Here is a 14,967-nt window from a genome sequence, read left to right on the forward strand (position 1 = left end):
CAAATTTTGAACAAATGTTTCATGTGTAACACCCAAAATACTTTAAAAGGCAGGTGACTGGCGGCGGTTCAGCTCAACGGGTTAAATCGGCCATATCCAGAGGCCATAGTCCTCATTTACCGAAGAAACAACAAAATAAAGTGAGGCAGACACACTAATCCCTGCTCCAGTCCAGGCAGTAAGCTAGTACCTCTGCATACACGAAACACTACTCCTTCTGACTCTCAGTACAGTTTTAGCAAATCTACACAAAGAGGCACAGTGGCGAGCTAACTGGAGTCAAGACTGCACCTCGGATGACGAGCAGGCCAAGCTCTTGTTGGTAGAGCCCATGGTTGCTGTTAACTGGGCTCGCACCAATCAGACTTCTCCAGCCAGCCGCACAGGTGGGTGGAATCCGGCCTAGATGGACACACTCAACCGTGCTCACACACACACACACACACACACACACACACACACAGATAAACACAACACTCCATAAAGATTAATGGGGCGTACACAGTACAAGATAATTAAGCTGATTTTGGGCCTGATTCCCTCCTTCAGACAAAAGTAAACAAAGTCCTGATGTTTCCAGATGTTCCTGTGGTGTGAGGGATGTTAGGAGGGATTTTATTTCCCCCCAATCTGCTCGGAAGAACGTTGAGGCTGCACCGACTTCACATTTTAAGTATTAAACATGTTCAATATTTATATGATATCCTCCTGTGTGAGGGGAACCCTGAGGACACCCGAGCACGCACTCTGTGGCTTGTCATGTGACTGACTGAAGACTTGACTTCCTTTTCTTATAGTCTCCTTTAAGAACCTTCTATTAAACAAAAGCATGTTTTGTTTTTTTTGTAAACCAAAAATGCGAAGTTTGGGTGACTAAACGCGACCAAGCTGTCTCTGGTTTTTTCAGTTTAGACACCAAAACTACCTGACTTTTGATTGGGATAAAAGAGAAAGATTCTTTCCTGCAGAACGCCCTGATGGCTGCAGAGTTCATTATTCCTGCCAACACCACATGTAGCTGTGACTGACAGTAAAAGGCTTCGGTGTTGCAGGCATGAAATAAACTTTGAATTGATAAGCAGTAGTTTAAATGAGTAGTTTTAGTTCCAGGAACTTCTCTTCAAGGAACTAAAGGGTTCCTGTTGCCCATTGTTGTCTGCGTTTCCACAGTGGCCTAAAGTCCCGGGAAGATTATGCAAATCAGGAAGGAACTGTAAAAGTAACTGCACTACACCGCCAGTCCAGTCGGTGGCGGTAATGCACCTTTAAGATAGTTTGCAAATCGCCATTAAAACTCAGAGAAGAAGAAGCTATCGTCATTTGTGCGACACTACAGTTAGCCTGTTAGCATGGAGGAGATTCAACTTGTGCTGTGTTTGATCGTGCTGTATTGCATTGCAAATGGATGCAAATACTGTCATGACTCTTTCACTGCCTGGGTTGAAGGGCAGCAACGACAACCCAGCTAGCAGGGAACGTTACCATAACATTGGCTAACATTAGCTACAAGCAGTGTTGTGACCAAGTCATGTTTGCTCAAGTCTCAAGTCATTTTTTCTTGGGCAAGTCAAGTCACTTTTTTCCACCCAAGATCCAGCACTCTTACCTGTAGTATCTGGTCTTCATAAAGAGAAAACACAAGGTGTTAGCAGCCCGTCTAATAATGATATTATTGGCCAATTTAAATAACCTGTTCAAAAAGTATGACGATGAATTGTATCTGTGTTATCTCGGCACAGACGCAGCCATGATGATGATCTGCTCTGAGACGTATTGAGTAGTAACGAGTACGACTGATGAGGCTTCTCTTTGGGGGCTTTGATGTTGCGTGTTGCCATAGCGAGGAGTTTGACTGACAGCCAGTCATCCAATCATGACAAATCACATACCGGGGAGCTTTTTGAGTCGTCCAGTCATGACTCCCAGTTTGTGCTGCGTTCAAACTTATGAACACACGCAAGTCATCCGAGTCATCTTGCCTCAAGTCAAGTCCAGTCTCAAGTCATTTATTTTTTGTCAAGGCAAGTCGCAAGTCATCGAGTCCAAGTGACCAAGTCTCAAGTCCACATCTCTGCCTACGAGTTCTAATTACGTTTGACAGAAAACATTTTAATCTAATATTCAAAGAATGTTTTATTATCATTTCAAATAAAGTTCTTGTAACGTTAAAACTTAAATGGTTCTGAAGATCTGAACGGCCTGAACTATCTGATTTATGAAACGTTCCTGAAATGTGATTTGAACATTCTCACGGTAACTTTCTGAGAATGTTTTCAGAGAACGTTCTCCTGCTATTAAAAGGAACATTCAGGGAACCAAAAACCTGCTCAAAACATTACCAGAACATCGCACGGAACATTCTCAGAACAAAACTTCCAGGTGGGAGAGACGAGGAGACACACAATAAGAGAGCTGAGACCCGTGAGAAACCTACGTGTGTCCATATTTATTTTGCTCGTTTTACATGATGCGTTTCAGCAGATAGTCTCTGAGGACAGTTACACATGAAACAGTTTCTGCTCCTATAATAAACCAGCTCTCCATAATAACTTCACAACTCAGGTTCAGTTTGGTCTCCAACAGCTTCTACTGTAACTACACAATCAGAGAACAGTGATAACTAAATAAATATTTACGCAACGAGAAGTTCTGCATTCATTTTCAGAAATGATCAATAAAAGAATCTCATTCAATGTCCAAATCCTCAACACACATGTCGGTAAGGATAAGAAACACATTTTAATGGAAGAGGAGGCTCTGGCTGAGATAAATCAAAGTCAGTGAGGAGTTCATCCTTTTATTAACGTCTAAAACAAATCAATATAAAGCCTGCAGTACACTGACGGAGCTTGTGATGGAGAGTTTGACTCTGTAATGTGAGGAAATGAGCGGGAAATTAAAAAATACATCACTTAAAAATGACTAATTACTTTAATTTTCCATGTCTGAGATCATTTGCAGATTAATCACATCACTCCATGAGAACATTTAAATGTTCACCGTGTATCTGCTGACATTTGTCTGCTTAAAAACAAGGTTATGTTAATCAGAGTTGTTTAGTACGGAAGCCCGAAGCGGACATGCATCCATACATTTTACTGACTCCATTTTCCCGTGATAACAAGGAATTTTCGAGTTGTTTTCACAAGATCTCGACTTATTTATCTCGAGATAACAACGCTGCTCCACCGTGACGTCAGATGATCATACCTCGTATCTCCAGAGCTGCAAAAGCACAAAAAAAAACAAAACGGCTTAACTTAGCTCATTAGCTCTGCTGCTCTGTAACATCCTATCTGAAAATGATCCCGTTATCACGAGAAGACCAGCTTTGTTATCTCGAGATAAATAAGTCGAGATCTCAGCTGGTGGAGCAGGAGCCCCATTTATAGAGGCTACAGTCCTCCACGCACTGATCGCAGGTTCGACTCCCGGTCTTCCCCCACTCACCACACTTCCCGTCTCTCCTCAGCCGTCCTATCCTGTATAATAAAGGCAAAAAGCCCCCCCAAAAAATAAGTCGAGATCTTGAGAAAACCACCAGATATGACGCGTTATCACAGGAAAACCGAGTAAATAAAATGTATGGATGCATGTCCGCCTAGGGCTTCCGTAGTTCAGGTTTCCTGTCAAACTCGAAGAAAGTAAAAAAACATTTAAATAATAGAAACAAGATATTTATGAGTCATATTTTCCCTTTTTAAATAAATTTAGTGTCAGACGTATAAACCAGATGAATGCAGACAACACATGCCTCAAAGTATAGGGTCAAAGGTCAAAATAAACACTGTAGTCATACTAAAAAAATAAAAAAGCAACATTTTTAAATACTGTATTAAAGTCAGGTGTTAAAGAGCATGCACATATAAAACAAATTACTGCAGTGTCTGCTCACTGTTTTTCTCCCACACAGAGTGATGTAGTCCCACAGCGTGATGTTTGAGCTGCAGACAAACCTGTAGAAGCTGAGGAAGCCACAGGCGGTGATTTTATCCACCTGTTTTTATGCACATTTTAATAAGTGCATGGATAAACAAAGGAGTGGAAATGCTTTAAATTTAAGAAACTAAATATGCCTGGTTATGATGGAAAAGTTGGTGCATTGCTAAAAATAAAAAGTGACAAAATTCCGTTTAGGTTTTGATGACTGTCTGGATTTAAACTATATTTGGATGCAGTAGGTGTGAGTATTAGTAGCACAGACTCCATGCACTGTGAGCATTATAGTGAGGCTGACAGCCGAAGAAACATGGGGTGAAATTGTTCTATTGATTGGAAAATATGGATTTTCTTGCTCCAAACAGCTGATCAGGGAACGTTTCACAAAAGCAATTTGCGAGCACAGTTTATGGTGAACTGCAGAATGTTACAGCGTCGTATTTCACACGTGTTCGCAAGTTGTCCTTCAGAGTTCGTGCATTATAGATCTCATCTTGCATGGGAGAAAAACAGGATGTAGACTCGACATTTCCTTCTATGTAAGCTGGAGCTGGAGAGTGTTAAAGGGATAGTTTGGGTGTTTTAAAGAGGGGTTGCATGAGGTGCTACGTGCAGTAGGTAACAGTCAGCACGGCCCCTGTTAGGAGAAGCAGGCTGGAGTTCCTACACAGAAGCTAAGCTAAGCACCGCTGCAGACGGGGTCAGGAGTATCACGTACTGTAAAAGAGTTCGACATATAAACAAACATTTCAGTTTAAGTGTACGCTGTATTTTAGTTTTTTATCTCCGCCTCACATTGAGGTCAGGCCGACCTTTCCCTCTGCACTATCTGCACAACGACCCTGTATACCTGCATGCAGCGCACGTTGTCGGATCAGCTGTCCAGGTCAGCGGTAGAAGAGACTGAACAAAATACAACAAATGCTGTTTGAAGTACCTCATACAACCCAATCAAAAACCTGAACCATCCCTTTAATAGGCTGAATAAATACTGTTAGCCGGTTAAAACTAGCACAGAAAAGAACTTTTTTTGAGATGTCTGAAGCAGAATCTTTGAATAATCCTCCTGGATGGTTCTCAAACAGCGAAAATCATCAACACAGGTGTCAAAAACAAGTCTCAGGTAGGTATTCATCAACACTTTGATCCCAGGTGAGCAGCAGAGACGTGACAAGAACATTCAAAATGCTGAACATCGAAATAAAAACAGACTCTTACTTCATAACTCCTCATAACTCATAACATGTTTACAGTTCATACAACAAATCTGTCTCCTTGTGGTCGATAGACTTTTAATAAAATACTGACAGAAAAATAACATTTAAAAAAGCTTAAATGTGCATCACCTGATAAAGTATATCTGTAATAAAATCACCTGTACCTGTGTGTCTCTGTGTTTCTACATACAACAACAGAACGAAGCGTCTGATAGAAACCTCTAAAAGAATCAGTGAGTCTGCAGGACGTCTGTGAGAGTTTGCAATATTCAAGCAGTATACAGATGTTTATTCAATGTAAACTTTGAATCCTACTGGAAGCATCTACAGTGGCCGTGTGTGTTAGTGTGTGTGTGTGTGTGTGTGTGTGTTTTCCTCCTCCTTTCACTGTAACAGCACGACGGAAGTGAGTGTTTGAACACGTCTCAGACTTGTACTAAAGCACAGAAATCTTTCTAAAACACTCGGCGAACGTTTGACCCACAGTTTATCACAGTCTCTCTGACGTTCACAAAACTGGCAGTATGAATGTTTTCCCACTCAAGTGTTCATTAATTTTAAAATAACATTAAAGATGTTTCAGGGGAGCTAAATACTTTTTTTTTTCAGTTCAGAAAAACTAAATCTCTAGAATGTGATGTAACCGATTTTTACGACCCATATCTACGTTTATAGTTATGCAGCGACCTCTAGTGGACGTAGTAATTATGACAGGAGAAAAGCTGGAAGTCAGGTTACCCAGTTTATAGTAGATTGTAGAGAGAATTTGGGGTCGGGGCCACAGACTGTATAAAAAAATGGACGACATGACAGCTCCCTCAAAGTGAAGCCAAACCCTCTCTATCGCCCCCTGCTGACTGGCTGTAGTATAGCTCATACAGCCCGCCTCCTCCATGTTAACAGATGGGACATGAGTCAAACTATAAAATCTAAATACACGTCAAATACATTTTTCTCAAACATGGCTTCTGTCATTATTTAGTTCTTATTAGTTAGTCATTAGTTAGTTCTTATCATGCTGATTTATGTCCAAGTGTTCATTTTTCTGACAAGTTTATTTTTAATTAGGTATTTGATGCTGTCAAAAGGATGATTGACAGCTCTGTTGACAAATACAGCTCTCGCAACCGATCAGTTTCGGATAAGCAGAGTGGAGGACGAATGGCAAGAGGAAGCAAAACAAAAACAATCACTGCAGTCACTGAAGTTTCCATACCTGTGAACGTTAACCTCAGACCAACACAGAGAAGCTGTTCTGCTGTTAAACACGCCGGCGTGTGGGCTCCTTGCTGTTTTTTCGGTAAGTTAAGTGTGTGTTTTGGTTAGCGGAAGCGGCTACGGCGGCGCCATCCGTCGATCTCTCTCTGCGCAGACTCTCGCTCCAAATGACGTCACCATTGCAAGATGGCAGCGCCTATCACGGGGGCTATTTTGGCATCACTTTCGTACAATGGGAGCAGATGGAGACGCGTCGTCCATCTTTATATACAGTCATTGGGTCAAACAAACACAGGACGTTGCAGGAGAGCAGAACTTGACACCTTTGTAAAACTCATCTCATGTATGTTTCAGGGCCTGTGTTCACTAACGGAGCCTATTTTCTGTACGAAACCAATGCAGTTCAGCTTTTTTTCAGGTGTAGCTCCATTAGCTAAGAGGAGTGGGGTTTAGCGAAGTTTCTGGACTGGACTTTTACCTGTAATGAGCCACACAAATGAGCAATTAATCAAAGTAACATTTCAAAGACAGTTTGTTCTGTAGCTCAGTTTTAAATAAGAGGAAAATATCACATGATCCAAGCAGCAGTCGGCAGAGAAGGAGCCACTGAGGCTGCAGTCTGACTCTCCTCTGCTCAGTCTGCAGCCTCGGAGCTGTTGTGAGTGGGGGTGACATGTCATGTACGCTGGTGTGATAGTTTAACATCCCAGCTGTCTGCTCTGGTTGCAGCCGGCCGCCTCACACTTCCTGCCCGCCAGCCTTTCTGTGATCTGCTCGGCTGCATGTTTGCCAGTCTGGCCGGCTTTTCTCCCCCCGCCGCTCTGCCCGTCATGATCGCACTTTTTCCTGTCTGCTGGCCGGTCTGTGCGCTGAACGTTCAGCTGTCATACCTGATACACCTCACAGAATAAACCTCAAGTAAGGGTGGATTTGGTAAAGCCTAAACCGGTGTGTCAAAAACCTTCAGCTGGTGCCCGTGTCATATGGAGGAGTACTTTTTGGGAAGTCAGAAAACCATAAAAAAGAGTTTCTGTGTCATGTTGAGTATCATGCTGTATGTATACTGCAGCAGCAGCTTATCTGACTGCAGAATACTGTCATTTAAACACATAAAGTAACACTTTTCTCAAACTCAACACATAATGCAGAAACAAAGACCTCTACTGAAAATAACTGCCCGAGAGGGATGATTTACTTGTGAATCTCTTCTTAAAGAGGGGACAAACGACAAGATAATCAAGCCGATTTTGGGCCCGATTCACCCCTTTGTTCTAAAGATGATCTTGTCAGATGTTCCTGTGATGTGAGGGATGTTAAGAGTGATTTTACTCATCCCGATCTGCTCGAAAATATTAAACATGTTCAATGTTTACGATCCGATATCTTGTTGTGTGGGGGGAACCCCCGAGGACAGCCGAGCGCGCGCTCTGTGGATCGTCACGTGGAGCCAAATGAGAGGCTCAAATTGGGAAGCAAGCTGACTGAAGAAGGAAGCACAACGACCGCAGCCACGGCGGCAAAAGCAAACGTGAAGCATAAAGTAACATGTATAGCCCGTGTTCACGCCGACTCCACCACTTCATCCACTGTTTGTTCTTTTTTCTACATGAATTTTCAGTAAAAAGTCCACAAACTAGCATCGCCAACTCTTCCATCGTCCGCCATGTTTGTTTACTCTAAAGTCTCGTTTGAACACGAGAGATTTAGTGAGATTTGTGAGAGTCAGGCCATGTCTACACGTACACGGGTATTTTTCAAAACAAAACAAAGTTTTCTCTCCTTCGCGATAGAACCCGCTCATGCAAAGAAGGAAAAGAAAATCGCGGCCAATCAAAAGTCTGAAAATTCTATTGCCGGATGTAGTGCGTCCCAACGCCTACGTTCCTCAATAAAGTGGACGAGTAACTGAACATGTAAAAAGCCGTGTTAGCGAGGTCAGAAGCATCTCTGTTTTTGTTGTCATTTTGCAAGGAAGGATTTGTGACACCTCACAAAGGAGATAACGGCACACAGCTGGACGCCACGAGCCAAAAACGCTGTTTACCCCGTCTACAGGTCTCCATAGAAACAGAGTTTCTAAAAGTCTTCACCCTGGCCGGAGTTTTACAAAAGATCGGTTTTCAGTGATCTAAAACGGCGTTTGGTGTGTGGACGAAAGGCCAAAACGTTCTGAAAAATACCTGTATACGTGTAAACATGGCCTTAGACTCTGGCTGTTGGTGAGTGAATGTGTGCTGTGCTGTTTGGGTCATATCGTTGCTCTCCACACTACAGGAACAAAACTGTTCAATCTATAATTATCTGTCGTCATGTGTGGGCGCGCTCACATTTTCTCTTAGCGTGGGCCAGGACTTAAGTTGACATCAAAATTGGGTACGTGCGGTGTGTTCAAGTACTGTCAGGAAGCTCTGACATTTGAGAGTTAAAGGTGCGCTGCAGTTATGCAGTTGCAGTAATGTAAAAACCATCGTGGTCAAACGGTCAAACACGTGTTTAATGTTTCTTGTTGATTGTAAAATATCTTTTAAGTTTTGGAAGCTAGTTTTCATCTTTGCCTTTGTTGGCGCATGTCTACATACCTCTCCGATCACCTTTGCCAACTGTTGATTATTACAGTCCATAGAGTTAAAAGCGATCACAAACTCTACAAGGCAACTTTAAGAGTCAGCATTTCCTCCACAACTTATGTTGTTGCTGAGCCAAACCCTGGAGACAACAGAGTTTTCTTTTTCTGCTAGAAATACTCTTAAAACTGGTTTGCCTCATGACGGTACTGAAGTAATTCTCTAATCAAGTAACAAACACTTCAGTTTAATCTGTAGCTCGAATGTTGAGCGCGAGATGTGTCTGAAAGCTCAGCAGAAAGGTTACAAGTCGACCTGGAGTCATGAAACAAACACTGGTTAATATTCAGCCGCGTCAGGAAACAACAAACTCGCAAAACATGCAAAAAATAAAATTTAAATTTCATAATACTGACTGTTTAAAAAAGGCTGGCCAGTTATTGCCAAAAATAGAACAAACGTCTCATAAAATAACTGATATATTTTCACCTTCTCTGCTTTTAGGAACTTACATGTACCCTTTAGCCTGAATATGTTGGTCAGAAAAAGATGGCCGACGAAGGAAAAGGAAAATTATTCATAGAGCCAATTTTCAGCGTAATCAGGGGTTTGCTTTATCTATCGGAGTACTCCCAGTAAACCCAGTGCCTGCCTGTCTGCCAGTTTTGTGTCCAGGAGGTTATCTCTGATCCTGAGCCGTGCTTCTCGCTCATATTTTCTCTAAATATCTGTACAAAGAAGAAAAAAAGAACCGCAGCTCGGGGACCGAGGCCCCCGAACTCTCTTTGAAGTGTGATTTCCAGTCTCTCCTCTCCTGTGCAGGAAACACTGTTTTACACACACCTTCACTCGCTCTCCTTCCTGCTCCGCAGCGAGCGGCTGGATTGTTCAAAGACGTTTAAATACAGTTTTTGGAATTGGCACTTGACAAATAACTAAATAAATAAATATATAGAACACCATCAGTAGCTCTTAGTTTGCCCTCCTGTGCAGCGAAACGTCCCCTCGTCTCTTCCTGTGTGTCTGCTTCGTACCTGCTCCTCTTGCTTTGAGTTCATGAGACACAAGCAGCACTGTCAGGTGTTTCAGGACGCACGTGTGGCTTACAGTATGTGCACAGGTAAGTCAGTGTGTTAGTGTGTGTATATATTGACCCAGGTATGCTTCAGAGCTGTAGCCGAGTGCGAGGTTTAGTCCAGCGAGAGCAGCGGCTGCATGTTGTCTTCTTCACTCTTCACTTTGTCCGGTCGTTTCAGGACGCCTGGTTCCACCACCGACTGAGACCTGCAGAGAGACACAAGACAAGAAGCTCAGGAACAGAAGAAGGAACGACTGAAGCTTAAAGAGCAGCTCCGGTCATGTTTTGAGGCATATAAAATGCTTGAAATGTTAAAATGCTGCATACAAAATAGCAAAATACATTTAATTACCTTGTAAAAATCCTCCCAACTCATCTTCTCCCTCATTAAAATATAGTCCCACTATGCACATTTCCAGCCGCCCCCTCCGTCGCGCGCCTGTAGCTCACCTTTGTCCCTGCCCATCAAACTCAGAAAGCTGAGTCCTTGTTCAGATTTTTCTATTTTGCTACGTTAGCTTCTGGACGCTACACAATGCAAGTCGTATATGGGTATTATAGGGGTAATTCAGCCGTACATGTTCGAACCCGAAAGCGATTCAGAAGAAGATGAGGGACAAGGTTGGACAGGGTCGCCTAGATGACCATAGCACCGCAGATCTTCGGTTGGCCCCAGATAACCGGCCTCAGTTGGTGAGTAGAGCCACTTTTGACAGAGCTGGGGTACAGTCGGAAGTTGAGTCGGATGGTCGCCTAACTTGCAGACGACCTGAATATGTAGCAGAGCAGCTCGCTCGCTGCGATCTTGATTCAAGCTTTTGTCAGCCGTGGGCGTGGGCCACACCGACTACCGTCCCTCCTGGGCGGGCAGCACAAAAACACAAAAAAAAACTTTGAGAAAAAGACCATGCCCACACCTCCAGGCCTGAGGAGGGGTGTGGACAAGAGAGGGAAGCCCCTCGGAAGGCACTTGGAGGCTGGCGCGGGCAGGGCCTCTGTCCCCTTGAAGCACTGGTGTAGAGTGCCAGGGGCACGGGCGACGAAAAAACTTGGGGAAAAAGATAAAATCCACACCTCCAGGCCCAAGGAGGGTGTGGAGCAGAGAGTGAAGCCTGTCAGAAGTGTTGCATCGTTTGGTGGCAACTTGTTGAAACTTAGCGAGCTTGAAATGTAGTAATCAGTAGCAGTAACATTAACGTTAGTAGTCAGAAGTGAGTTTGCAAAAATGACAATGACGGTTACAGCTGGCTCGCGCATCGCCGAAGTGGTTGCCATAGGTTGCACATAATGATATGCATAGCGTCACCTCATCCATTAACAGGATTGGCTCCTTAGGTTTGTGACATCTCAAACCTGCCGATCTGAAAACGTGTTGTTCAGCCTGTCCTTGGTACACTGCAGTTTAAAAGCAGACAGGCCCAGCCATGGAGATGATGCTGATGTTGTCCCTGATATGTCTTGTAGCACGTGAAGAACACCACATGGAGGTGTGAAGGTTAAACACTTGATTTCCACTGGAGGGGGGCTTTAAAATATAGCTGGCTCTACCACACGGTGTAATTGATCAATGATGTATAACTGATGTAATCATTCATTGATAATTAGCAGGGCTGTGTTCAGTCTGCAGTGACAGTCTGCTCATATTGATGTCCGTCTTCCTCCACAGTCTGAATGTCTCAGAGTGAGTGTCGCTCAGAGGTCGGAGGTTCACTGTCACACTGAATCACACTGTACAGTGGCCTGGAGGGGGAATGATACGCTGTGAAATGTCACACGTATAACAGAGACTGTCGCTGCCAAGACTGAACAAAGAGAGCAGAACGTCTCCTGAGGTCAAGTGTTCTGTAAGTTTTGTACTTTTGGTTTTTATATACAAACTGTTTTAAGTTGTTGTTGTGGTAAAGTTTTATTATGTGATATTTAGTGCCACAGTCAAAGCTAAAATGTTGGCTGTGGGCCAGCCTCAAGTCACTGCCCGATAGGTCCAACCCATTGAAAACAGATCTGGACAAGCCACTGCAAACCCCTGCAGCGGCTGGGAATAGTTCGGCAGTTTAAATTAATGATTCACTTTTCCGTGTCCTTAAAGTCTTCTGTGGAGGTGCCCATTAAGAAGCCAAGACTACAGAGCTCTACAAACGACTTAAAGCAAAAATAAACAGTACAAAAGAATAAAGTATAAAGGTGATGATCTGACCTCTTCATGGTTTTGGGGGACAGGTTTTTCTCCAGGTCTCTCTCCAGGTCTTGAACCGACAGGGTGTAGGACTCCGGGCAGTAGTCGGTCTCCTCGTCGTAGGCGTGGTCCAGCAGCGTCCGCGCCCACGTGCCCATATCGTACGGCGGCATCATCCCGCCGAGCTCCGACGGCAAGATCTCTGGATGGATCAGCTGGTGGAGGCTGTTCAGGTTGTTGCCGTGCATGAAGATCTGCAAAGGAATGAACTTTTCAGTTGCATTTTCAGGAAGCGGAAATAAACACAACATGGACATTTTAATAGCTTTGAACTTGTTGTGCCAAACATGTAAGCAAATGGTAACCTATTTTAAGGAGTTATGTTGTTGTTTACCCATCGAATATATGAGTCTAACATTGGATCCCCGACTGCGTGTCTGCTGTTTGCTGCTGAGCTCGTAGCTAACAGTCAGAGTATAGAGTGAAAGATGCTATAAATACCACCGAGCTGAGAGGAGCTGCTGAGTCAGAGGATGTCTGGAAGGGGTCAGCACAATCAACAACCCCTTTGAGCTTATAAAAAGGCAGGAAATCCATTGCTAAAGTTATAAACTCAAAGATTTTGAGTTTAAAAAGTCTGTTAAATCACTATCTGTTGCTGAAAGAGTTAAATAATGGTGATCGAACCGTTGACACACTAATGAAAGCCCTTGCATTTACAGCATTCTTTGGTTTTATGAGCTAGATGTTGAGTCGACAGTCCTGAGCTGCAAATCAATGGTTGCAGTGGTCTAAAAAGTCAAGTGGTGAAGCTTAAAAAAAAAAGCGCAAATCCAAAGAAGAAGACACAAACTAGATGTTCAGATGAAGACACAGTCAGACAGGATGCTGTGTGGACCTTATAGGCCAGAGATATACTCGCTTATTAACCTTGCGTTCGTGTACACATCCGGCTGTGTTATGTTCACATACTTGTCTAAGCACTATGCGTGCTACTGGAGGATACCTCTAGAGGGCACACCAGAGAGATGACTGGTGTTCATTCTGAGATCACGGCCGAAACAGTTTTTGTGTGTCCAGTGGACAGAACACACCGTCAGCACCGTCCCCGCTCCGTCTCTCCAACATGTTCCTCCGTGCACGGACGTAACGCTCCCGGACTTTCCATTTATTTTTCCAGGTTTCCACGTCGACTTCTAAAACAGAACTTATCCGTCTGCAGCTGTTTGACAGGCATGTTTGTCTCTGTGCAGAGGCAACGACACATCGTACAGATGTGGATAATTGTGGTCTATCGGCTTGTCTTCAGAACTTTCTGCACAGTGTTGTCCCTGCTGCTGTCACATCCCCTCTGACTCTACACTGCCCCTACTGTTTGTGTGCAGACTGTGTGCTCCAGAGTTTATCGAGATCATCAACGCCAAGGCATGAAAAGGACCCCTGGGAAGCTGCAGTGAGTCCAGATTAGAGGCCAGCTCTATTCAGATGATCCAGTTCCATCTTCCATATCTCTAAGCACTTAGTCCTCGTCCCCTTATTGTTCAAATCCTTTATTTTATTGTGGTATAATTGACATGAAAAGAAAGGGACGGGGTGACATGCACTGTACTGCACCGGGGAAAAAAAAGAGTCAAGTCCACTGAGAATAGCTCGTGTACTGCACTAACTTCCACGCATGTCTACTCCTTTACTTAAAAAGTTTAAGTAAGTTTAAATAAACTTTTTTTTCTTAAAACAGTCTCACAGCTCTCGTCAAACAGAATTTTTTTTGTCTTTTTAATATCTTAATTTTTTAGGACGTGCACAGCGGATGCTCCATATAGATGCAGGGAACGCGTGGTAGCCATCATGCGCACATGAATGCACAGTTAAAAGCACTTATATCTCCAGCTTGCATACTTGCAATTACCGCTTATCGCCACAGGTGCCGCCAAAGAGCACTTCAATAAAATATTGCATGTAGTGTCTTTTGGCCTTACCCTCTTCCTGGTCTTGTCTTTGAGGAAGGGTCGTATGACGGTGTAGAGAGCGTGGATGTACCAGGGCTGGTTCACAAAGTGGATCCCTCCGAATCGGGCAGGAAAACTGTCCTGTAGGAGAAACAGAGCAAAACAGGTAAATGTGTGCTGCAAATAAATCAGGCGTCTCTTGTATTTAACAGTCGACAACAGGATGCAAATTCATTCTGTGTCACAGTGTATGACTCATACTTCTGACCAGACAGTTCAGATATTTAATGCAATTATTACGGCCTAAAAACTAAGGCTCATTATCTGTCTGTGTTCTATTACAGATAACAAAGAGCCAATCTCAGTCAAGTGGATTTTTTTCAGTCCGCTTTGAGTTCCAGCAAATGAAAAATGACCTCTGTGAGTTTCCGGTCCCTTTGCATTAGATTAGTTCTGTAAATGGGCTCTAATCTCATCGTCAATAGGAAATGGTTCGGTCTATTTTGGAGTCAGCCCGAGGGAAATGAGTCCTTGTTCCTGCAGGTTAGTGTGTGTCGTCTGGGCCTGACACTGTGTTTCCTAGAACGCTGGACACAATTATGATAATTACACTCCACTGCATGTGTGTGTGTGTGTGTGTTTGTGTGTGTGTGAGAGAGAGAGTCACATTTTGGCTGTGGTTCAAGAGTATAAAATTATGTTGTGACATAACAGAGCTGGCTGATGAAAAGGCTCGGGGCAGACTGAAGCAGCGTGTGGAGGAGACGGAGACAGCGAGCGTCTCTGAGGTCAGGCCAGGATGTAAATCAGGGTTTGAATCTTAAAG

The 14,967-nt window shown here is 43.6% G+C and overlaps 1 protein-coding gene across 1 annotated transcript in view; it reads right to left on the reverse strand.

Annotated features, from left to right (window-relative positions):
- Positions 1-9,915: 9,915 nt before the first annotated feature.
- The window catches only part of clvs2 (clavesin 2), a 38,177-nt gene continuing 33,125 nt past the window's right edge, over positions 9,916-14,967 (reverse strand). The window contains exons 3-5 of the mRNA XM_069657543.1: positions 14,172-14,282; positions 12,214-12,446; positions 9,916-10,222 (exon numbers count right to left, since the gene is read on the reverse strand). Coding sequence (XP_069513644.1) covers positions 10,129-10,222; positions 12,214-12,446; positions 14,172-14,282 — 438 coding nt within the window. The 3' untranslated portion in view covers positions 9,916-10,128. The remainder of the gene's footprint in view (positions 10,223-12,213; positions 12,447-14,171; positions 14,283-14,967) is intronic.

This window comes from Semicossyphus pulcher, unplaced genomic scaffold, assembly GCF_022749685.1.
Source record: "Semicossyphus pulcher isolate SPU_LCO1_2020_fin unplaced genomic scaffold, fSemPul1.0.p SCAF_11, whole genome shotgun sequence".
Taxonomy (NCBI): Eukaryota; Metazoa; Chordata; class Actinopteri; order Labriformes; family Labridae; genus Semicossyphus; species Semicossyphus pulcher.